This window comes from Octopus sinensis, linkage group LG4, assembly GCF_006345805.1.
Source record: "Octopus sinensis linkage group LG4, ASM634580v1, whole genome shotgun sequence".
Lineage (NCBI taxonomy): Eukaryota > Metazoa > Mollusca > Cephalopoda > Octopoda > Octopodidae > Octopus > Octopus sinensis.
The window spans coordinates 95,579,879-95,604,878 of record NC_043000.1 but is presented as its reverse complement, the minus strand read 5'-3'; the positions used below and the strand labels follow the sequence as shown (position 1 = coordinate 95,604,878).

At 38.0% G+C, this 25,000-nt stretch overlaps 1 protein-coding gene across 1 annotated transcript in view; it reads left to right on the top strand.

Annotated features, from left to right (window-relative positions):
* Positions 1 to 25,000, top strand: part of LOC115210658 (NAD-dependent protein deacetylase sir-2.1) — a 51,339-nt gene that overhangs the window by 5,222 nt on the left and 21,117 nt on the right. Inside the window, exons 2-4 of the mRNA XM_029779314.2 lie at positions 468 to 532; positions 15,954 to 16,032; positions 17,410 to 17,654. Of these exons, the coding sequence (XP_029635174.1) occupies positions 468 to 532; positions 15,954 to 16,032; positions 17,410 to 17,654 (389 nt within the window). The remainder of the gene's footprint in view (positions 1 to 467; positions 533 to 15,953; positions 16,033 to 17,409; positions 17,655 to 25,000) is intronic.

Here is a 25,000-nt window from a genome sequence, read left to right as displayed (position 1 = left end):
TGGTAAGAAGCTTACTTCCCAACTACTTGGTTTAGTCCTGCTGCCTTTCACCTTGGGCAAGTATCTTCTATAGCTTTGAGCCAACCAAAGCCTTGTGAGTGAATTTGGTAGATGGTAACTGAAAGAAGTCTGTCTTAAATATGTTTGTGTGTGGTGTGTTACTGTCTCCTTGCCTTGACATTGCGTGATAGTTGTAAGCAAGTGACAGCGTCATGCAAGCAGTGTCATTCTTTTCCAATTTTTTCGTCAAAACATATTTGGTCATGTGGAAATATTACCTTACTTGGAAACAAATGAGGGTTGGCGACAGGAAGGACATCCAGCCATAGAAAACTTGCTTCAGCAAATTCCATCTGACTTGTATGAGCGTGGAAATGTGGATGTTAAAACATTGGTGATGGAGTATACTGAACAGTTCCTAATTTACTGGACAGTTTATATTTTATGAATTTTTTTGTCTTTTTCAGCTGAGAATGAAATGGATACCAGTTTATCGGAGGACCCTCTTCAAAATGCTGATTTTGATAATCCAGTGAGTAAATTTCCTCTATGTTAAAAAGTAAAGCTGACAATTTTATCAAAATAGATGAACATCAATGGAATTTGTATCTTTGTGGTACCAGTGCCGGTGGCACATGGCACACAAGAAAACCATCCGAACGTGGCCGTAGCCAGTACCGCATCGACTGGCCTCCGTGCTGTGGGCACGTAACAAACACCATCCGATCGTGGCCGTTTGCCAGCCTCATCTGGCACCTGTGTCGGTGGCACATAAAAACACCATCCGAGTGTGGCCGTCTGCCAGCCTCGTCTGGCACCTGTGTCGGTGGCACATAAAAAACACCATCCGAGCGTGGCCGTTTGCCAGCCTCGTCTGGCACCTGTGTCGGTGGCACATAAAATCACCCACTACACTCTCGGAGTGGTTGGCGTTAGGAAGGGCATCCAGCTGTAGAAACACTGCCAGATCTGACTGGACTGGTGCAGCTTTCGGGCTCCCCAGACCCCAGTTGAACCGTCCAACCCATGCTAGAATGGAAAGCGGACGTTAAATGATGATGATGATGATGATGATATATAAGTTTGTATATTTGTATAAGTATAGATATCTGTCTATGTCTATCATATATATATATATATATATATATAATCATGTTGGCGTTAGGAAGGGCATCCAGCCGTAGAAACACTGCCAAATCTGACTGGGCCTGATGAAGCCTTCCGGCTTCACAGACCCCAGTTAAACCGTCCAACCCATGCTAGCATGGAAAACGGACGCTAAATGATGATGTGTGTGTGGAGGCACAATGGCCCAGGCACGTGGCACACAAGAAAACCATCCGAACGTGGCCGTAGCCAGTACCGCATCGACTGGCCTCCGTGCTGTGGGCACGTAACAAACACCATCCGATCGTGGCCGTTTGCCAGCCTCATCTGGCACCTGTGTCGGTGGCACATAAAAACACCATCCGAGTGTGGCCGTCTGCCAGCCTCGTCTGGCACCTGTGTCGGTGGCACATAAAAACACCATCCGAGCGTGGCCGTTTGCCAGCCTCGTCTGGCACTGTGTCGGTGGCACATAAAATCACCCACTACACTCTCGGAGTGGTTGGCATTAGGAAGGGCATCCAGCTGTAGAAACACTGCCAGATCTGACTGGACTGGTGCAGCTTTCGGGCTCCCCAGACCCCAGTTGAACCGTCCAACCCATGCTAGAATGGAAAGCGGACGTTAAATGATGATGATGATGATGATGATATATAAGTTTGTATATTTGTATAAGTATAGATATCTGTCTATGTCTATCATATATATATATATATATATATATATAATCATGTTGGCGTTAGGAAGGGCATCCAGCCGTAGAAACACTGCCAAATCTGACTGGGCCTGATGAAGCCTTCCGGCTTCACAGACCCCAGTTAAACCGTCCAACCCATGCTAGCATGGAAAACGGACGCTAAATGATGATGTGTGTGTGGAGGCACAATGGCCCAGTGGTTAGGGCAGCGGACTCGCGGTTTCAATTCCCAGACTGGGCGTTGTGAGTGTTTATTAAGTGAAAACACCTAAAAGCTCCACGAGGCTCCAGCAGGGGGTGTTGGCGATCCCTGCTGTACTCTTTAGCCACAACTTTCTCTCACTCTTTCTTCTGTTGGCCTGCTCGCTTAGCCAGCGGGGTGGTGTCATTTGAAGGCTAAAACAATGCGAAGCGCATTGTGACCAGTGATGTGTAGCAACATCTGATTGCCTGGTTGGTCATGGTTATCATGGTGATATATATATATATGAAAGAGAGAGTAATAAAGATGAAACAAATGAGTATTTGGGGCACTACTGCATGTTTCCATAGTAAACAAAGTACATCATATAATTTAGCATGTAACAATATGCAAGATAGTGTAATATTATGTAATATTGTGTTTAATTAAAATGCCTCTTTTTTCACTACATTTGTGTGTGTATGTGTGTACACACACACACACATCTATGTACAGTATATCATCATCATTTTATGCCTGCTTTTCTAAGCCTGAATGGGTTGGACTCCATATCAGCTCTTATTTCTAGTTACTGCCTTCCCATATGTTTCAGGACAATGTCTTGTGTTGTGCTCAACATTTGGTACGGTTTCTATGGCTGGATGCCCTATTTATTGCTATCCACTTTACAAATTGTACCGTTTGAATTTTATTGTGGCACCGAAACACAAGGGTTGTCTTGCTCCTGAGGACTACAGTGAGAGGATTATAAGAGGAAAGGGTGAGGTATAACTGTGTAGTTAAGAAACTTGCTTCCCAACTATGTGGTTTCAGGTTCAGTCCCACTGTACAGCATGATGAATAAGTGACTTCTACTATAGCCCTTGGTCAACCAAAGCCTTGTAAGTGGATTTGGTTGATGCAAACTGAAAGAAGCCCATTGTGTCTGTGTCCTCTTTTGACAACACTTGATTGTAAACAAGCATCACCATTGCTCATTTCCAGTTTTCTGGTAAAATAAATCTGATAATATGGAATATTACCTTTCATGGAAACAGGTGAGGGTTGGCAACAGGAAGAGCATCTTGTTATAGAAAATCTACTTCAGCGAATTCCATGACTTTTGCAAGTATGGTAATGTTGATGCTAAAATATTGATTATATATATCTATATATATATATTTGTATATTATGCACACTTGAGTATAATGGTCACCTGTGATTATAGACATTGAAATCTCTTGTGTACTATTCCCTCTAATCTGCACAACTGTGCACATTCTTATGCATTTTGAAATCAGCTTACAAAAGATATTAATGTATGCACAGAAAGTTGTCTAAAATAATGTGATTAAATAATTATTCTTATACATTGAGTGTGCACATATTTTTGTCATATGAAAAAATTTACTCAGCATAAGATTTTTGTACTTAGGCAAGTGAGGATCAGAATCGAAATTGATCAATGGAAATTGTAGATGTGTTACCAGTGCCGGTGGCATGTCGAAACTCTACTTGTGAAGACCCATTGAGGCAAGTGAGGATCAGAATCGAAATCGATCAACGGAAATCGATATCGATCAATGGAAATTGCAGATGTGTTACCAGTGCCGGTGGCATGTAAGAGAACCTTCCGTTTCGCGACTGTTGCCAGCACCGCCCCGTTTCGTGTCCGTTGCCAGCCTCGCCTGGCCCTCGTGCCGGTGGCACATAAAAAGCACCATCCGTTCGTGGTCGTTTGCCAGCTCTATCTGGCACCTGTGCGGATGGCACGTAAAAAGCACCCACTACACTCTCGGAGTGGTTGGCGTTAGGAAGGGCATCCAGCCGTAGAAACACTGCCAGATTTGACTGGGCCTGATGAAGCCTTCTGGCTTCACAGACCCCAGTAGAACCGTCCAACCCATGCTAGCATGGAAAACGGACGCTAAACGATGATGATGATTACTGTAATTTGATGAAACGTTGCCTTATTTATGGTAAACTTTTCTTTAGTATTATGATGCATGGGGAAAGTATGTTTAGTCTGATTTATTGTTATTGCTATATAAAATAGATTGACGAAGTTTATGTATCCTAGATGAAGCAAAAACAGATTTGAAAGAGATATATGAACCTCAACAGAGTAGGCCATAACAGTACTCACAGCTGCAGAAGTCATGTGATCGTAATTTTTAGTGAGGAAGAGAATGTGTCTTATACATGAATAAATACAATATAAAATTTATTGGAAGTTGAAATTTTGTTTGTTGTTTCCTCCTAGTTTTTTGTTGTTGATAATCATCTGAAGATTATCTGGAAAACTGAAGACCTCAGAGTAATGATTTGTGAATTTTTCAAGTTGTGTAAATTATATAATACTGTATTCTGAGTACTTTTATTTTCTCTTGCTTGGCTGCACTAACGTGTATTCATTTATGTATGTTTGTGTGTGTGTCTGTATATGTTCTTGAAAATATTGATATTTAAATGTCACATAACCTTATCAATTAAAATGTTATCTAGAAGTTTAATAATTGTAGCGTTATAATTATCAACTTAGGCAGTGATGTTTACATTTGAAAGATGAATTGCATTCACACACAAGCATGAATTTCCAATGAATGATCAATAATGATATATGAATGATCACATTAGTGGCATTTATTTTTAGCTTCTCTTGACAAGTGAAAGTAACTTCACTCTGAGTGAGATTTGATCTTGGAACTTAGAGGGCCAAAACTAAGTGCTGAAATGTAATTTTACCTGGCATTATATTCTTTCACTCATATACAAATATTTGATGATGATGATTATGACCCTTTCTACTAAGGGACAAGTACTTAATCGGTATTTTATTCAAAGGCAGCGAGCTGGCAGAAACGTTAGCACGCCGGGCGAAATGCTAGGCGGTATTTCGTCTGTGTTACGTTGTGAGTTCAAATTCTGCTGAGGTCGACTTTGCCTTTCATCCTTTCGGGGTCGATAAATTAAGTACCAGTTACGCACTGGGGTCGATGTAATCGACTTAATACCTATGTCTGTCCTTGTTTGTCCCCTCTGTGTTTAGCCCCTTGTGGGTAATAAAGAAATAGGTATTTTATTTTATCAATCCCATAAGGATGAAAGGCAAAGTTGATCTCCGTGACTTTTGAACTCTGACATAAAGAACTAGAAAAAAGCATTTGCCTAATGATGCCTAATGATTGAACCATTTTCTGAAATAGTTGCAAGGCTGTAAATTTTGGTTGGCAGATTGGTTGATTAAACCAACCCCCAGTACTTGTTTGGTACTTTATTTCATCAACCATGGAGGAATAAGAGGTTTTAGCAGGATTTGAACTGTAAAGGAATATAACTAAATACCAAACTCTTTTAATATGAGATTTCTAATATTGGCACATGGCCACGTGTTTTAGGAAAAGGATATCAACTTAATCAATACCAATATGTTACTAAGGAGGGAAGCTGGCAGAATTGTTAGCATGCCAGGCAAAATGTTTGTGTCATTTCATCTCCTCACATTCTGAGTTCAAATTCTACCAAGTTCGACTTTGCTTTTCATCCTTTCAGGGTCAGTAAAATAAATATCAGTTGAACTCTGGGGGTGATGTAATTGACTAACCCTTTCCCCCAAACTTGCTGACCTTGTGCCAAAATTTGAAACCAGTATATTACTAATACTAAGTTGGTGATCTGGTAGAATTGTTGGCACAGGGGACAAAATGCTTCATGGCATTTCGTTTGTCCTCATGTTCTGAGTTCAGATTTCACTAAGGTTGATTTTGCCTTTCATCCTTTTGGGGTCGATAAAATAAGTACCTCGTATTATTTGTTCAAGCTCTTATGTTTTGAGTTCAAATCTTGCTCAGGCCAGTTTTGCTTTTCCTTCTTCTGGGGTCAATAATGTGAAAGTAAAGTATCAGTCAAGCACTGAGGTTCATATAATTCAGTGGTTCCCAAACTTTTTCAGGCTGCTGCCCCCATGGTTCTAAGAACACATTCCTTGTGCCCCCTGCCCCACTACTCGCCATCACAGACATAGACCATTTTCTACTGCAAATTCAAAATAACAGTATTTCACAAATAAAACAAATTAACCCTTTATTTTGTTTGATTTTTTTTTTTTACATTCATTGCTCTGTTTTGGTCACCCCATTATGACCCCATTTTTCTTCAACTTTCCACCGCCCACTTTGGGAACAACTGAAATTGATTGCCTTTCCTCCACTACCCCCAAATTTCTGACCTTGTGCATATGTGAGAAATCATTATTATTCACACCTTTTGTTACCACATTTCTTTGTTTTAATTAATTTTGAAAATAACAAAGAATTTAGTAAAGTAACTCTGTCATTGTTGAGCTTGTGTCTGGAACATAAATTAACATGGGATTTTGGTGAAAGATTTTCATCTAGATCATTTTAAAACAAGTTTGTATCATAGAACTAGGGGTTGCTCCATGTGGGTTAATCTCATTAGGGTTAATTAAGTATAAAACTTTCTAAGTTTGGAGTATTCCAGGCTTTCTGAAGAGTATTAAAGAAGTAAATGAATGGCTCTAACTAGGAATTAATACAAAGGCTACAAAAATTCAATTTACCAAGAATTTACTGCTGCCACAAAGGTGTATTCAGACATTTTCCCAGTTCACACGTTTCTTAGTTGAAGACATCACCCTAGTGTTCATGATGTTAGATTATTATCTAACCAGAACGATTTTATGTAGTTGCTTGACCTGCTAGAAATAGCAACCAATTCTCTCTCCAGTGATATTACCATCTTAAAAGAAGGATGAGTTGAATGATGTAGTGTGACTGACATAAACAATATCTGTAAAGTTAGGATGGTCATAGCTAGAGTGCCTTTGAATATTGGTCTGCTTGACTGAGGCTGGCCTTAAGCTAAACAAAAGTTACCTAGAGATATGTGTCACAATGCACAAATTCACTCAGACATTCCAGCCTCTGCCCTCCAGGTGTGCTCTCTTCTCTCTTCCTTTTGTACTGCTACTATAGTGGCCTCTGTTCTTCAGAGCTAGCTGGTCTCATTCCACCATCGTTCAGTTCCTCTGAACTTACTTTGTTTCTCCTATTGTTATTATTCATGTTATGCCCACCCCCACCACTGCCCCCACCCCCAACCAATATACCCAGTCCTTCCTCTTGAGATAGTTGTCCCTCTAGATTTTCCTCCCTATTCATACCTTTCCTGGTATCAGAGGGCCTGTCCAAATCCAGGCCCTCTAATACCACCCAAAAAGCAAGTAGGAAGGTATGTCCATAAAAGTCTTTTTAATCCAGATGTTTCTGCATGGCTGAATCAATTAAAAGAAATATTTCTGTGGAAATGCACAGCCTTTGTTTCAATTAATTTTGAAAATTATGAAGAATTTTGTAAAATAACTTTATCATTATTAAGCTTGTATTTAAAACATAAATCAGTGTGAAAATTCTAAAGAATGATTTTAATTTTGATCACTTCAAAACATTTCAAAGAGGAAGTTTGTGTCACAGAACCAGAGGCAGTCTTAGGCAGATTGGTATCAAAAAGGTTAGGAAAAATTACAGTAATCCTAACATTCTTTTTGGAATGTTTCACTCCAAACAATTCCAATGTCTATGTTTTAAATCACACAATTCAGTGCTTCTTTCCAAATTGGTCATCACTATATTTCCATTGGTGTATATTTTTAATATCTTCAGGTACCATATTTTCGTTTGTTATACACCATCTCTTTCATCATCAGCATTTTACTGTACAGATTTTCCCACACATTTATTTTATCTTTTTGTCATCCTACATCATCTCTATCTATTGTCCTCTTACTCAACATTATGCGATTTTGTCTCGCCATTATTTCCATGTCATTCTTGGTCTTCCACTTGTGTCTTCCACTGATGGTGCACAGTATTTTCCACTTGATGTTCATGACCATCTGCATTGCATCTTTACCACATCTTGACTCACACAACCACAAACCAAGAACAGAGTTTTAACATGGTTGCTTGACTTGCTAGAAGTAGACACCAAATCTTACTCAAATCATACTCCTGCTATTTTAATGAATGCCAGGCACATTAGAAAATATAGTGTTTGATATACTGACAAATGAGATAGTCACAACTGGAATGTGTTTGGTCACAGGACTGGTCAATCAGACCTGATATGTAATGAAATAACAGCCAAAACAGTAATCTTTTGCACCTACATTGGCTGATGGCCTTAATCCCTTTGATAACAACCCACCTGAAACTGTCCTTGATTCTATGATAAAAACTTCCTGTTTAAAGTTACCAAAATTAAAAATTGTTGATGGAAATTTCACATTCATTTATATTCCAAACATAAACTTAATGACTGAAAATATTTTACTAAATTCTCCATTATTAGAGTGAAATATTCCAAAAATTAATTGAAATAACAGCAGTGTATTTCAACAGAAATCCATGTCATAGTACTTTCCTAAAATCTCTACAGACAAACCAAATTTCTGTGCTTCGTGTCTCGCTATCATGCAACATCACCCTCTATACTGTACAGTAATACATTTCACTCATTGGTTTAATTACAGCTCAATGATGCGTGTGTGTGTGTGTGTGTGCATGAATGCTAAAATGTGGCTTATGAAGTAGAGTACATTTTGTACTGAATAAAACTTTTGATAAATAAACAATACTGATGACGAAACTTACAGCCTGATTATATCATTAGTCATAACTTCTCTAATAATCCTTTTTAATATAGACACAAGGCCTGAAATTTTGTGGGGAGTGAGCTTATCAATTCCATCAACCCCAGTGCTTAACTGGTTCTTTATTTTATCAACTCTGAACAGATAAAAGGCAAAGTTGAGCTTAGCATGTAAAAAGTCAGAAAAAATGCTTCTGAGAGATCTGCCCAATGTGCTTACTGTTCTGCCAGCTTGCCAAGTTTTTACTTCCTTGTAAAATGGCTCTTCTTAATAAACAGAAGTTAGTTTTTAAATTGAGTCCTTTTGACACCAGCAAAGTTCTTTGCAATTATTCCACTACTACTCCCATTAATAGCTTCCATGCTGTCATGTGACCATTCTTCAATAACATGAATATATTAGACAAAAATTTATTGATTCATCTATCATTTATTGTTGCTTATTTGAAGTCCATAGGTTGTAGGTCATATAGAAATAAAAATGATTACTGGTAATATGATAGTGTTAATTCCTAAATCGTTATGAAGTTTGATATTAATTGGTATTATTTAGTGGCTAAAAGACAATCCTACCTCTGGAAAGGATGGTCATGTGGTCAAGAAAGTTGCTTTGCAACCATCTGGTTTTGAGTTCAGTCCCACTGTGTGGTACCATGGGCAAGTGTCTTCTATAGTCACAGGCCAACTAATGTCTTCTGAGTGAATTTGGTAGATGGAAACTGTGTGGAAGCCCATTGTCTGTGTGTGTATGCACCTTTTTGTTTGTATTTTCCCTCTAAAACTTGACAACTATTGTTGGTTTGTTGATGTCCTTGTAACTTAGTGGTTTAGCATAAAAGATTCATGGAATAAGAATCAGAGTTAAAAAAAGAAGGTACTGAAGTTCGTTTGATTTGACTAAATCTATCAAGGCAGTGCTCCAGTGTGGCCACAACCCAATGACTGAAGCAAGTAAAAGATAAAAGATATGTATATGTCAGGTAGGTCATCCAGCTGTAGAAACCATGCTAATGCAGACATTGTTGCTCAACATAGTCCTTGGGCTTGAATCATGTCAAACCACCCAACCCAAACCAGCATGGAAGAGGGATGTTTAACCCTCTAGCATTTAAACTGAACATATCTGGCCTAAATATTCTACCTATTTTATGTTCAAACCAGCCAGATCTGGCCTCTCACACATAACCTATAATGTCATTCTTAAATTAAATAATCTCATCATTGGAAGCTATGAGATAATGCAAATTAAAAACAATGTGAATAAAAAGCATTACATTTGACAGAGTAATCTGAATGCTAAAGGGTTAAGTGTAGCTGTGTAGTAAGAAGCTGGTTCTAGGTTCAGCCCCACTGCATGGCATCTTGGGCAAGTGTCTTCTGCTTTAGCCACAGGCCGACCAAGCCTTGTGAGTGGATTTCAAAGATAGAAACTGAAAGAAGCCATTGTTTATATATATGTATATATATATATATATATATATCTGACTGGCCCTCGTGCCGGTGGCATGTAAAAGCACCCACTACACTCTCAGAGTGGTTGGCGTTAGGAAGGGCATCCAGCTGTAGAAACTCTGCCAGATCAGATTGGAGCCTGGTGCAGCCATCTGGTTCGCCAGTCCTGTCAAATCGTCCAACCCATGCTAGCATGGAAAGCGGATGTTAAACGGTGATGATGATATATATATAAATCTTTGTGCGTGTGTTTGTCCTCCCACCATCACTTGACAACCGATGTTGGTGTGCTTACATCCCTGTAACATAGCAATTTGGCAAAAAATACCGATAGAATAAATACCAGGCTTACAAAGAATAAGTCCTGGGGTTGATTTCTTTGACAAAAAAAAGAAACTTTTAAACCAGTGCTCCAGCATTGCCACACTGAAATGACTGAAACCAGTAAAAGAATAAAGATTATGAATGGTTCCATGGTGTATTGGTTATCACATCTGCTCTACATGTAGAAGGCTGAGGGCTTGATCCTTGCCAGAACCTTTAACTTTTAGGCACAAACATGGCTATGTTGTAAGAAGCTTGCTTCAACAACCACAATTCCAGGTTCAGTCCCACTGCATAGCACCTTAGGTAAATGTCTTCATACTTATAGCCTTAAGCAGATCAAAGTCCCATGAGTGGATTTGATAGATAGAAACTGAAAGAAGGCCTTTGCATATGTATGTGCCTGTGTGTGTATGTATGCATGTATGTATGTGTCTGTTCCCTACTACCTCTTGACAACTGGTGTTGGTTTGTTTACATCCTCATAACTTAGTGGTTTGGCAAAAGAGACCAATCAATTCATCATCATCATCAGTTTCCATATATTGGATGGTTGTCACAGTTTTAGTCCTTATTCAGAGTTACTAATTTTCTGAAAAAAATGTCAAGGTGCATTACTTTGTGGTTAGGGTTTTGAACTCGTGATTGTAAGGTTGTGGTTTTGATTCCCAGACTGGGCAGTGCGTTGTGTTCTTGAGCAAAACGCTTCATTTTGTGTTGTAGTAAAAGTGTGTAATCCTGTGACAGACCAGTGCTCTACATTGTCTCCAATCTTTTGCTAACAACGTCACTGAGTGCACCAGATACATTTTATGATGGCACCAGCACTAGAGTGGTTACTGTGTCTTCTGGAAGACTGATGAGTCTTGCATTTACATCTTATCAGAAGATCCTAGAAAGAAAACAAATGCTTATAAACCTGCCTTCCACTTAACTATCTAGTCTACATTATGATTGGATAATTCAACTGCTCAGCTATTTGGTATTTACAGTTTGTCTTTCAGACATTGGTGTTATATAGTCTGGAGTTGAAAACTAGTTTTATAAATCTTTGTAGCTTATAGGTTTTTATTGTTAGAGATAAGTAATTGGATAAAGATAGTTCTGTTAATGCTTAGTTTCCAGTTGTGGGTTACAGGTTAGTATGGAAAATGTGGTGATGAGGGAGTTATAGAAAAATGTAGTTCTTAAGAACAGAAATTACTGGATACATTGTTTACAAAGGCATCTGGGAGATGACATACAAAAGAAAATTTTGTTTTTCAGAGTGATTACGTTTTTCTAAGCCATGCAGTGTCAGTGGTTCTTCCATCACTACTTTCATCAAAAGCCAGTGATACTCTCTTGAGTATAGAGTCAATCTCACCTAGAATTATGGTGCTTGAGATAGATGGAAACCCGAAAACAACATTGGTGTGTGTATAGCCCACATAATTCGTCTGTGGCAGACGAGATTGAGAATTTTTATACAACCCTTCGTTCAACCATTGAGCAAGTACCTCTCCATAATTTTCTAGTTATAGCTGGTGATCTGAATGCTAGACTAGGACCCGATGAGACCAAGTTTACTTTCAACTCTAAAACTAATCGGAACGGAGAAATGCTCAAAGACTTCTTGGAGAGAATTTAATCTCTACACCTCCAACAATTCTTTTATGAAACCAAAAGGTCAACTTTGGACATTTGAGTCCCCACTTGGTGATAGGGCACAAATTGACTACCTCATCTTTAGAAAGAAATGGCACAATAGTGTTAAAAACTCGAGATCCTACTCTTCCTTTAGTTCTGTCGGCTCTGACCACAGAATTGTATCAGCTACCGTTAAGCTTAGTCTTCGCTCATCCAAAAAAGCTAAGCCTCACCCGATGAAAACGATCGACTGGGAGGAAGTCTTATCTAACCCCGATATGTCCAAACAATTTACTATTGGGGTCTATAACACATTTCAATCTTTGTCTACTTCTGAAATAGATGCTGAGAACATTGAAGAAGTATACAGCAGCCTCATCAAATCAACAGAGGAAGTTGCACTGGCTACTCTTCCCAAAAGGAAGAGTAGGGGCCAGAGCAAACCTTTTAATTCCCCAAATGTCATCGAAGCCAGAAACCATCTAAAGTCTATATCACTAGCTTACCACCGTTCTCCATCCCAGTCACTGAAGATCCAACTCCTAGCTGCCAAGAAGAATCTTGATGAGGCTTACTTGAACGCCGAGGTCGACTTTATCAATGGCAAAATTAGTAAACTATCTAAAGAGCACATTAGTAAAAAACACCATCTTGCCTGGAAATCCATCAAAGACCTATCAGGCAAAAATTCTGGGTCATCAATTAGAATTAAAGGGGGATCAGCTAAGAAGCGTTTAGAAAATTGGTCAATCCATTTTAAAAACCTCCTTGGGAAGAATGCCAAAATCCCTGATAACCCCACTCTTCCAAGTGTGCCTATATCAGACATGCTGGACATCAACACCTTCCCCTTTACCATATTTGAACTAACAGCAGCCACCAAGCAACTAAAAGCCTCGAAAGCATTTGGTCCCGACAACATCTCGGCTATAATTTGGAAGGATGATAGATTTCACACACTTTTGCTCAACCTCTGCAACCAGACACTTTCCACCTTTGTCGCTCCAAAGATTTGGCACCAATCTCAAATCATCCCAATACCCAAAAAAGGCGATTTATCCCTCGTCACCAACTACAGGGGTATATCTCTAATGTCAATTGCTGCAAAACTGTACGACAAACTGATCCTAAATCGTCTTGTCCTTTTTGTTGAACCTTTGCTCCGAAAGAACCAAAATGGATTCAGACATGGGCGCTCAACGCTGAGCCAAATACTATGCCTACGCAGACTTATTGAAGAATCAAAAGCATTTAATCGCGATCTTGCAATGGTATTTGTAGACTTTTCTAAAGCGTTCGATTCTGTAGATAGGTACAAGATGTTTGAAATCCTTAAGCTCTATGGGATACCAGACAAAATCATTTCTGCCATCAAGGTCCTCTACACAGATACGTCTTCAACCATCTTAACCCCTGACGGAGAAACATCATCTTTCTCAATCAAAGCCGGAATACTGCAGGGAGACACACTCGCCCCATTTCTTTTCATCATTGTTGTTGATTATGTGCTACGTATGTCAGTTGATACCATCTCTGGCAAGGGCTTTGAAATAAAACCAAGAAGAAGTTCCAGACACCCAGCTGAGTACTTGACAGACACTGACTTTGCTGACGACATCGCTCTTATCAGTGATTCTCTCTCCAATGCCCAGTCTCTTTTACAATCTCTTGAACAAGCCTCAAATTGTGTAGGTCTTTACCTCAATGAGGCCAAAACTGAATACATAAACAAGTGCCTGTCCAACAGTGATTGCATCATCCATACTCTCAACAATGCGCCCTTAAATATGGTTTCTGATTATAAATATCTTTGGTCATACATATCATCATCTGGAAAAGACTTTCTAACTAGAAAGGGTATGGCCTGGTCAGCCTGTAATGACATGCATAAGATCTGGTCATCAAATCTAAGTAGAGACTTCAAACTTGAAATCTTCAAAGCCACAGTCGAACCAATTCTACTATATGGCTCAGAAACCTGGACGTTATCAAAGAAGCTTGAGAGGCGGTTGGATGGTACCTACACTCGCCTCCTTATGAGAGCTCAAAATCTCTCGTGGAAGCGCCATCCAACCAAAATGCAAATATATGAGAAACTACCACCTGTGTCATCTCTTGTGAAAGGTAGGAGAGTCCAGTTTGCTGGACATTGTTGTAGAGCTGAAAAAGAAGTAATTTCTACTCTTGTCCTCTGGAAGCCATCTACTCGCAATACCAGAGGGCGCACACTCTCCTACCCTGATGTAATCTCCAGGGATACAGGCATCCAGCAACAGGACCTCCGTAATGCCATGATGGACCATGAAGTCTGGCGTAGCATGGTAAATTCCATTGTCTCGACCACGGTCGAACAATGATGATGATGATCACTACTTTGACAAGTACAGTGAAGTTTGATCAAATCATAATGAGGCTGAGCATGTCCTTTCTTGTCACATTTTCTCTGTCTCAGCTATATAAACTGTATGCGAAACCACATTAACCTCACCCAGTTATATCAATTCCCCAGTCTAATAGCTCCTGGGAAGACAAGGGACAATGTTTCTCTTTTGAGATTCAATATGGTTTACTAATGTAGAAATGAATGTCTTCTACTATAGTTCCAGTTCAAACAAAGCCTTGTGAGTGGGTTTGGTAAACAGAAATTGAGAGAAGCCTATCATATAAATACACACACATAGGTGTGAGTATGTATGTGTGCATGAATGTACATGTGTGTATGCATGGGTATATGTGTATTTGTATCTTCTTGTCTTGACATTGCACTGTAGTGGTAAGCAAGTATCCACATCACAGAAACTGTCTTTCAGTTACAGTCTTATGTAAAAAAAAACATGTCCAGCCATGTGGAAATATTACCTTGTTTGGAAACAGACGATGGTTGGTGACAGGAAAGGCACTGATTATAGAAAATCTGCCTCAACAAATTCTCTCTGACCTGTGCAAGCATGGAAAAGTGGTCGTTAAGATGATTGTGATGATGAAACAAGACCACACATTTTCTTTGCCTTTTACTTTTCTGAGGTTCAGAGTAAAAGCCCACAAGATTTGAAGTTAGAACATAAACTGGCTTAACTAAATATTGTGAGGCATTTTATCTCTTATCTCTTGATTCTATTAATCCGCCACCCTTATTTTAAAATTTAATAATAAATCATTTAAATCTATCGGCAGTGTAAGAGTTGATCCTCTTAACTATGACTCTTCTTTTTGTTTACGAAAATCCTTCTTTTCTTTGCTTCCTACTTAATCAAAAGAAATACTTATTTTGACATTCATTCATGTTTTTGAGAGCATACATATATATATATATACCTCTGTGTTTGTGTTTGTCCCACACCATTGCTTGTCAACTGGTGTTGGTGTGTTTACATTCCCATAACTTAATGGTTTGGCAAAAGAGCCTGGTAGAATAAGTACTGGGCTTATAAAAAGTAAATGCTGGGGTCGATACATTCAACTGAAAATTCTTCAAGGTGGTGCCCCAGCATGGCCACAGTCTAATGACTGAAACAGAAGATGTTATTGTGTTACATGCTTATAAAAAGTAAATGCTGGGGTCGATACATTCAACTGAAAATTCTTCAAGGTGGTGCCCCAGCATGGCCACAGTCTAATGACTGAAACAGAAGATGTTATTGTGTTACATTTTTGCATTTGCCAGTAATAATACTTTTTTCTCTGAACTCTTGAATTAGTTTCTTTCTTATATTTGATAAGGGGAATCTTTCCTGAAATATTATTTGTTTTTATTTATTGGCATCAGCTTACATATTTTGCTTAACTTCTCTTTCATTGTGTAAAGGTTTTTTTTTTAATATTTGTAACATATTTATTTTACTTTTGGAGTAACATTTCACTTAATTTCTATCGTTTTAAATTTCATTACAGAATGCAGATAACTTTGATAATGTTAGTGAAATCAGTGACCTGTCAGTTTTAGACGAGGATGCATGGAGGCCTGTCTCAGGTAAAGATCTATATAAAATCATTTATTTCTTTATGTCACTTGCTGTTTTGTTAGGATGTCTAAATAATAAAAGATACACTAAAGAGGTTTTCCTGTTGGCTTCTACATGTATGCATGGGGGACTGTGACCTGCAAAGTAGGACAGAGCAGAATGGATTGTGATGTTCTTACATTTCCAAAAAGCTAAGCATTTTTTGCATTGCAAGACATTTTATTTCATGTTGCTCAAGTTCACTCAGCAGTAGAAATGAATTGTGACATCATGGTACCAAGCTGTATCAAGCTTTGCCTTTCCCTTGGATAACATTGGTGGCATGGAGAGGAGAGGCTGGTATGTATTGGCAACTGCTGGTCTTCCATAAACAATCTTGCCTGGACTTGGAAGGTAACTTTCTATGTATAATCCCATGGTGATTCATGATTGAAGGGGGTCTTTACCCTTACCATAACTACTCACAGCATCTACTTAGTGCTGAGTAACTAGGTTGTGGACATAAATCAGTGTCAGTGTCTGGGCATGAACTGTTGACTCTTCAGTTGATTGTCCTGAAGTTCACTTTGTAACAACATAGTTTCAGTTTCAATCTGACTGTACGGTACTTAGGGCAAGTGACTTCTACCATAGCCACCAGTCTTTAGATAGAAAAAAAATTGACTGTTCTCAGTTTTTGGTACTTTTTAATGAATGTAATAAATTTTATGTTGAACCATAATATGCATAAGTGGGTATAAAGATGATATAATATCTGATGTTTCCTTTACTTTGATCAGGCATGTTTATTTTTTAATTTCAATTTATTGTGTTTGGAATGTATTTGTGACAGCTTTCCAGAAACATGGCCTTATATATGAAGAACAGTGTTATGTCTGTATTCATCGAGTATGTTATCTGACAATATCTTAGACATATGTGATACAGGAGAAGACAATGAAGGTATCTGAGACAGATGTTTTGTACTAGTGGTGTCTGTAAAAAAAAATGTAAACCCCACTCAAAAAAACCTTCAATATAACTTAATAAAATCACATCAAAAAAAGCAGAGATGGCCTGTTTGTAGAATACTATATCAGTTAGGTGAAAGAGACTAATAGAACACATTCTGTATCTTCTGATAGGTCTGTGAGGTTAGTGCCAGAATGTGTCCCAGAAAGCAATAAAAAGAAGAGGGAAAGGGCCAAGAAAGAGCAGGTAAGATAGCAAGCTGTGCCTGAATAATCTGTGACAGCCAGTATTGGGTGTATTTTTTTGCTTCCTGTAAGTAGGGTCAAGAGAAATTGAATTGATACAACAAAAATCTGTCATAGACTTAGTATTTAGTGCCTGCCATTAAACATAAGCAAAACATTAAACATAAACAAAAACCAATTTTTTTATAGGGCCATTGAACTGGGTACAGCGGCAGATGAGTATGGGTCGTGATCCCAGGATGCTCTTCAAAGAAATCACTTCACAGGACACATTTATCCCACCTGATCTTGATGAAATGACGCTATGGGGTTTATTGGTGAATTTTATATCAGAACCACCGAAAAGGCAGAAATTAAATTATGTCAACACTATTGATGACGTTGTACATCTTTTAAAGACTTCACAGAAAATAATGGTTCTCACTGGTGCTGGGGTAAGTGTTATATAGTATTTCATGTTTTCTGGGTTACCATTAAAAAATATATGAATATATATAAAACCATTGTTAAAAATGATCTAATAGATTATCAAGGCAATAAGTTTTGCTATTGGTGCTGGTGTTTTAGTGTATATCTGAGCTGAATGCCTTATTCTATATTAGAGTGTTACCTGTCATATGATGGGGTAACTTTGGAAATATGGCATACATACAATAATTATCACTTAAATTTGATAAAATTTCTGTTTTGTTTTATAAGATGTATTTATTAGGCAAGTGTTGGTGTTTTCAAATGAGCAGTTGATCTCAGTTCTTTTGTGTTGTGTGTATGGGATATGTTATTCATATTAGCAGTGCACCTAATTTCATTTAAGATTGTCTATGAAATAGCATTCTATGCTTCTGGTCAGTGGGGAAGTGTTTATTGATAAAAATTATAAATGTTTTGGCAATATTAGACTTAGCATTTAGTGAAATAAGAGCCGTGAATATTAAGATATTTTGATGCTTCTTAATGGGATGGAGAAGTTAGGAGTATAGGTAATTTCATCTTTGCATCTACTGGCTTGTAAGGCATTGTTTTAGTAAGGGGCTGCTTTATCAAAGATTTATTTTATGACAAATTGTAAATACCTTTATGATGTTATTAATTAGGCTTTTAAAAACTATGGATGAGTGGCATGATACATTTTATGATATTTTCTTCAGTTTTCTAATCAGTTACATTTAGGGCAGAGTTTCTCAACCGGGGTTCCTTGGAACCCTGGGGTTCTGCAAAAAGATCCTAGAGGTTCTGTGAGAAAGAGTGAGATATGCTAATTTCATGATTGTAATATTACTATACCTGCACAACATATTATTGGTTATTGTTATATTGTAATATAACCTATCATGTTATCAAAAAAACAATTATATATGTATATATGATTATAAACACACATATATATATATGATTATACATGTATATGATTATACACACACTCACACACACACACATATATATATATATATATATATATATATGATTATACACATATATATGATTATATAATATATGTATATGATTATATATGTATATACTTATACATATATATATGATTATACATATATGGATATGATTATATATATGATTATATATATATATATATATGATTATGATTATATAATATATGTATATGATTATATAATATATGTATATGATATATATGTATATACTTATACATATATATATGATTATACATATATGGATATGATTATATTATGATTATATATATATATAATATATTATATATATATATGATTATATAAATATAATATGATTATATAAATATATGATCATATATATAGATATGATTATATATATATATATATATGATTATATAAATATATATATGATCATATATATAGATATGATTATATATATATATATATATATAGAGAGATATGATATATATATATAATATATTTTCTACTTGCCTAGAACCTGTCCTCTGAACCACCCCTCCCACTGGTGCTCCTCTATTTCTGCACCCCCCCACCACCATTATAGGTGTCTCTCTTTGAACCCCCCTCTTCAATACGCTATTTCACCATGCTTACCCTCTCTCGATATCCTACGTTCTACTTGCCTAGAACCTGTCCTCTGAACCACCCCTCCCACTGGTGTTCCCCTATATTTCTGCACCCCCCCACCACCATTATAGGTGTCTACTCTTTGAACCCCCCTCTTCAAACGCTATTTCACCATGCATTACCTCTCTCTCGATATCCTACGTTCTACTTGCCTAGAACTTGTCCTCTGAACCACCCCTCCCACTGGTGCTCCCCTATATTCTGCACCCCCCACCACCATTATGGGGTCTACTCTTTGAACCCCCCTCTTCAATACGCTATTTCACCATGGCATTACCCCTCTCTCGATATCCTACGTTCTACTTGCCTAGAACCTGTCCTCTGAACCACCCCTCCCACTGGTGCTCCCCTATATTTCTGCACCCCCCCACCACCATTATGGTGTCTACTCTTTGAACCCCCCTCTTCAATACGCTATTTCACCATGCATTACCCCTCTCTCGATATCCTACGTTCTACTTGCCTAGAACCTGTCCTCTGAACCACCCCTCCCACTGGTGCTCCCCTATATTGCACCCCCCCCACCATATAGGTCGTATACTCTTTGAACCCCCCTCTCAATACGCTATTTCACCATGCATTACCCCTCTCTCGATATCCTACGTTCTACTTGCCTAGAACCTGTCCTCTGAACCACCCCTCCCACTGGTGTTCCCCTATATTTCTGCACCCCCCCCACAACCATTATAGTGTGTCTACTCTTTGAACCCCCCTCTTCAATACGCTATTTCACCATGCAATTACTCTCTCTCGATATCCTACGTTCTACTTGCCTAGAACTTGTCTCTGAACCACCCCTCCCACTGGTGCTCCCCTATTTTCTGCACCCCCCACCACCATTATAGGTGTTACTCTTTGAACCCCCCTCTTCAATACGCTATTTCACATGCATTACCCCTCTCTCGATATCCTACGTTCACTTGCTAGAACCTGCCTCTGAACCACCCCTCCCACTGGTGCTCCCCTATATTTCTGCACCCCCCCACCACCATTATAGGGTTCTACTCTTTGAACCCCCCTCTTCAATACGCTATTTAACATGCATTACCCCTCTCTCGAATCCTACGTTCTACTTGCCTAGAACCTGTCCTCTGAACCACCCCTCCCACTGGTGCTCCCCTATATTTCTGCACCGCCCCACCACCATTATAGGTGTCTACTATTTGAAGCCCCCTCTTCAATACGCTATTTCACCATGCATTACCCCTCTCTCGGTAACCTACGTTCTACTTGCCTCGTACCTCCTCTGAACCATCCCTCCCACTGGTGCTCCCCTATATTTCTGCCCCCCCCCATAAAAGCACCATCCGAACGTGGCCGATGCCAGACCCCTCTGGCACCTGTGCAGGTGGCACGTAAAAAACAACACTACACTCGCGGAGTGGTTGGCGTTAGGAAGGGCATCCAGCTGTAGAAACACTGCCAAACTAGACTGGAGCCTGGGGCAGTCCCGAGCTCCCCAGACCCCGGTCGAAACCGTCCAACCCGTGCTAGCGCGGAAAACGGACGTTAAATGATGATGATGATGATGATGATGATGATTATATAAATATATATATGATCATATATATAGATATGATTATATATATATATTATATATATACTATATATATATATATATATATATATATATATATATATATAAAATCATATCTATATATATATGTGGAGGTGCAATGGACCAGTGGTTAAGGCAGCAGACTCGCGGTTGTAGGTTTGTGGTTTCGATTCCCACACCAGGTGTTGTGTTTATTGAGTGAAAACACCTAAAGGTCCACAAGGCTCCAGCAGGAGGTGGTGGCGATCCCTGCTGTACTCTTGCCACAACTTTCTCTCACTCTTCTGTTGGCCTGCTCGCTTAGCCAGCGGGGTGGCGTCATTTGAAGGCTAAAACAATGTGAAGTGCATTGTGACCAGTGATGTGTAGCAACATCTGATAGCCTAGTCATTCACGGTGATCACGGTGATATATATATATATATATAAAACACACATTCATACATATATATATATATATATATATATGATTACTAGCTATTGTACCCGGTAATTCCTGGGGGTAAAGATGTTCTATTGAAATGCCTTATTACTCTGATATAAGAAATTAGTTTTGCTATAACTGCCACAAAAGGTGTATTTTCCCTGACAAAAAAGTACAAAAAACTGTCAGCTGGAGTAGGGAGAGATTGTTGAAGGTTAGCGCGAGAGGTTTCTGGAGGTTAGTGCGAAAGAAAAATTGTCAGAGGTTATTGGAGGTTGGCACGACATTATTCTGTTTAGTGAAGGCATCTGGGAAATGTATAACTTCTGTCATTCACAGAAACATTATTGTTTTACCGTGAGAAAAGCAGTGTTGAAGTGTTAAGTGAAATTTGGCAATCAAGGATCGAATCCATGCTATGCCTGCATGAAGCCACTACAAATACACTGTGGAATAAAAAAATTAATCTACTCTCATGGAAAAAGTGTAGCTGTAAAAATGCAGTTTTATCGGAGTAATGGGCATTAAAAAATGCATGTATAGAAATGTATGAATGAAGTCTTTAATGTTTAAGGTTCAAATTAAGGAAGTGCAATAATAATGTTTAGCAGTTGGAAACTGTGAGTAGTGAAATGCAGAATCAGGTCGACCGATCATGAGAACCAACTATTGATTGCTTAGCTAAAATCTGCAGGTGGTATAGGTTATTTCTCTTGGGTTGTTTAAATAAAATATTAGTAATATGTAATAGACAGAAGGATCAATTGGAAGGGCATTATTATAGATTTTTTTCAACAATCTAAGTATGCTACGAGGTTTCCTGACATAAATTCTACTCATGCGTTAAATGAAGTATAAAAGTGATATTGTCTGCAAAAATTAGAAATAGGACACGCAAAAAATCAACATTGAAAGTAATCAAATATAAACAATGAAATGGGTTATTTCCCTTGAGTGTTTAAAAAAAATATTGTACAGGTGCTACAGGTTATTTCCCTTGGGTGTTTAAAAAAAGTAGTTGTATGTGGTAGATATAAAGGTCCCTTCCAGGGACTGTATTATCAATATTTTCAACAATCTAAGTATCTCACAAGGTTTCCAAACATGAGTTCTACTGACATGTCAAGTTTCATCAAATTCAATAAAGTGATGTACAAGGTGTTAGCTAACAACATCACAAACACATACCAATTTTCCGCATATGTAGTAGATATAGTATGTTTCAAAGAGAAAAGTGACTACACATAATATACATAAGGGAAAAATAAAAGGAGAAAATGTACATTATATATAAAAAGGTTTTTATGAACGGTAATGATAAATGTATAGAAATAGATGAACTAAGGTAGAATTAAGAAGTATAAAAGTAGTTATTTTGAATTGTTAGAGATTTAAATTGATACCGGTATCGTGAAAAGCTGTTATGATTTAAATATATATATTGGCTGATGCCAGCCTTGTCTGGCACGTAAAAAGCACCCACTACACTCACAGAGTGGTTGGCGTTAGGAAGGGCATCCAGCTGTAGAAACTGCCAGACCCCAGTTGAACCATCCAACCATGCTAGCATGGAAAGCGGACGTTAAAAGATGATGATGATGATGATGATGATATGTATATATATATATAATATACATATGTATATAGATATAATATATATATATATATATATACATATGTATATATATATATATATATGTATATATATATATATATATATATATACATAGATATATATATGTATATAATAATAAATATTAAGGAATAAATCCAAATTTACAGGGAAAAATCAGATTTAGGATTGAATCCAATTTTATAGTAAATATTAAAACTTGCAAAGAAGGTTTTGAAACCACCTGAAGAATGTCTCATAGAAGTGCTGACACGAAACGATCGTAGTGGTTATTTTAATTAATTTAATTAAATTTAATTTATATAAATTATTTTATGTATTGGCTTAAGTCTTTTTTTGTTTGATTTGCATAATAGTGGTTTTGTCTCTAATTTAATATAATATTTATTATTATTATTATTATTATTATTATTATTCTATTTTATTATCTATTATTATTATCACTTGTTAAATATGTGTGTGTTATATATATATATATGTGTGTGTGTACATACTACATATATATATATAAACTCTGTAAAACCTCCTGGCCTGTTTCTTTCAGCTGTTTTATTTTTATTATTATTATTGTCTTATAATTTCTCACCATTATTACTTCAGTAATATATGTTTATATATGTTTCATTATTATTTTTGTTTCTTTATATACTCACTTGTTACTCTTGTCTATATATGTGCATGTGCACACGTGTGTACATGTGTGTATGTGTGTATACATGTGTATGTCCCAATAGCTTCGTTTAGAATTCTGTCTGTCTCTTCTGTGTTATATATATATGTGTGTGTGTACATACTACATATATATATATAAACTCTGTAAAACCTCCTGGCCTGTTTCTTTCAGCTGTTTATTTTGTATTTTATTTTTATTTTATTATTATTATTGTCTTTAATTTTCACCATTATTACTCTAGTAGTAATATATGTTTATATATTTCATTATTATTTTTGTTTCTTTATATACTCACTTGTTACTCTTGTCTATATATGTGCATGTGCACACGTGTGTACATGTGTGTATGTGTGTATACATGTGTATGTCCCAATAGCTTCGTTTAGAATTCTGTCTGTCTCTTCAGTTCTCTCCCTTGCCCTTCTCTGTCTGTCTTTTGGTTCCCTCCCTTGCACTTCTCTGTCTGTCTCAGCTCTCCTCTCTAAGCTCTCAATCTCTCTCTGAGGGCATAGAGGCTTTCTCTATCTTCCTTCAGCACTCAGTATCTCCTCTTCCTCTTCTCTCTTGCTCTCTTCTCTTGGCTCCCAATCTCTCCTTAAGTGCATGGACGCTCTCTTTCTCTTTCTCTATTACCCCCCTACCCCCCTATTGCACTATTGGATTAATATAACTTAATATAATTAGATCTCCTCTTCCTCTTCTCTCTTGCTCTCTTCTCTTGGCTCCCAATCTCTCCTTAAGTACATAGACGCTCTCTTTCTCTATTACCCCCCTACTATTGGATTAATATAACTTAACATAATTAGATAGATAGATAATATATCAAGAATGTCCAGAGCTTGGAAACGTGATGAACTGGCGTGGTTCCTGCGAGGATGGCAATGCGCTGACGGAGAAAGTCCAGTAACAAGTAACATAATGCGGCAGCACTAAGGAACAAAGGATTCAAAAGGACGTCAGCACAAATAGAGCAGAAGAGGCAAGAGTTCGTACGCTCATACGCACTTGTCAGATCGCACATAAACACACTGGATGCCATTTTTAACAGCGAAAAACGCGAACAAAGTAAAGATGGCAAGGATGGAGACGCGGGCGCAGATGAGGAGGGTCACCCCCCCTGGTGGACGCCCAGGAAGAAAACTCCAGCGAGAGGCCTGCCCGGGAGGTGAACCCAGGTACGGATGCTCCTACCGGCACCAAAAGCCATGGACATGGAGATGAAGAGGCCAAAAAAAGAGGAAAAACTGAAGCTAAAACTCAGACAAAGCCAAGGGGCAAGGCAGCCAGGGATAGAGGCAAACCCAACTGTCCATATGCCAAAAAGGATGGAAACAAGCAGCGCACACGGGTATGTAGGTTCTACCTGAGGGGTGCCTGCCGGCATGGAGAGGAAGGTGCAGGCTGCCGCTTTGCACATCCGG